The following is a 965-nucleotide window of genomic DNA, read 5'->3' on the forward strand; positions in this document are numbered from 1 at the left end:
CATACAAACTGAACGATCGGAATCAATTACTTGTAGGGAAAAGTTTTTGTTTTTTGAAAAGAAATCTTCACTAAATTCGACAAAGATTGTTGTGAAGGTCAACGTTACAATCCCCATACATACATATTTTACAGATCGGACACTTTAGCAGATAGCTACCATACAAGCTGAACGATTAAACTTAAGTTCTGGTATGAAAAACTTTTATATTTGATAAGCCACCATCACGAAATTTAGCACATTTTATTGTCGAGGGCAACGTTACAATCTCTAAATAAATTGTTCATATCGCACAACTATAACATATGTATAGCTGCCATACAAACTGGTTGAAGAAAATCAAGATAAATGTCTGTTTGTACCCTGTTATGGTATAAAAAATGTACTTGTTAAGGGTATTACATCCTCGATGCTCCCGAAGTTAACGTTTTTGTTCGATATTTTTACAGCTATAATTAAATTTAAATGTTACATCTACAAAAGTGGACAACACAACTGAGAATATGAACTAATTCAAATATTAAACATAACATTCACACTGTACAACAACTCACATTTTATAACAACTACTAAGAATCTGAGCTTACTTACGTCCTTAATGCTCAGCCAAAGTGGAAATTTGGCAGCTGAATTTGGCAACTGAATTGAACATGGACTTTCTTAAGTGCGAATATGGTACAAACGAAGTTTTTGTGATGAGTAAGTTCCCTGCTTTCATTAATGACCTTCAAAAGCTTTGTGTTTTAACTTCGTTTTTGCATTTGTAAACTAACTAAATTATTGGTTTTGCACTTTCAGTTCACATTAGTAATAGCGTAGGTTTATAAAATATTTTCTAAACACAGTTAAAAGTTTTGTTTGGCGCCAATGCAGCAGATAGACCCAAGGAAAGTGGCTTAATAGCTTTATATAGGTCTAACATGACGCGAAGAGTCAGTACTAAATTGAAAATTATAATAAACAAT

General features: G+C 32.4%; 1 protein-coding gene across 8 annotated transcripts in view; it reads right to left on the bottom strand.

Moving 5' to 3' along the window:
• Positions 1-965, bottom strand: part of LOC108970074 (mitogen-activated protein kinase-binding protein 1) — a 205,826-nt gene that overhangs the window by 1,851 nt on the left and 203,010 nt on the right. The window contains exon 18 of one of the 8 annotated variants that reach the window (XM_018935202.1): positions 867-939. The exons of the other annotated variants lie outside the window; for them this stretch is intronic. Coding sequence (XP_018790747.1) covers positions 906-939 — 34 coding nt within the window. The 3' untranslated portion in view covers positions 867-905. Of the gene's footprint in view, positions 1-866; positions 940-965 lie in introns of those variants that run through there. 8 annotated transcript variants of the gene reach the window in all.

The sequence above is a fragment of the Bactrocera latifrons genome, unplaced genomic scaffold, assembly GCF_001853355.1.
Source record: "Bactrocera latifrons isolate USDA-ARS-PBARC rearing strain unplaced genomic scaffold, ASM185335v1 scaffold_28, whole genome shotgun sequence".
NCBI lineage: Eukaryota > Metazoa > Arthropoda > Insecta > Diptera > Tephritidae > Bactrocera > Bactrocera latifrons.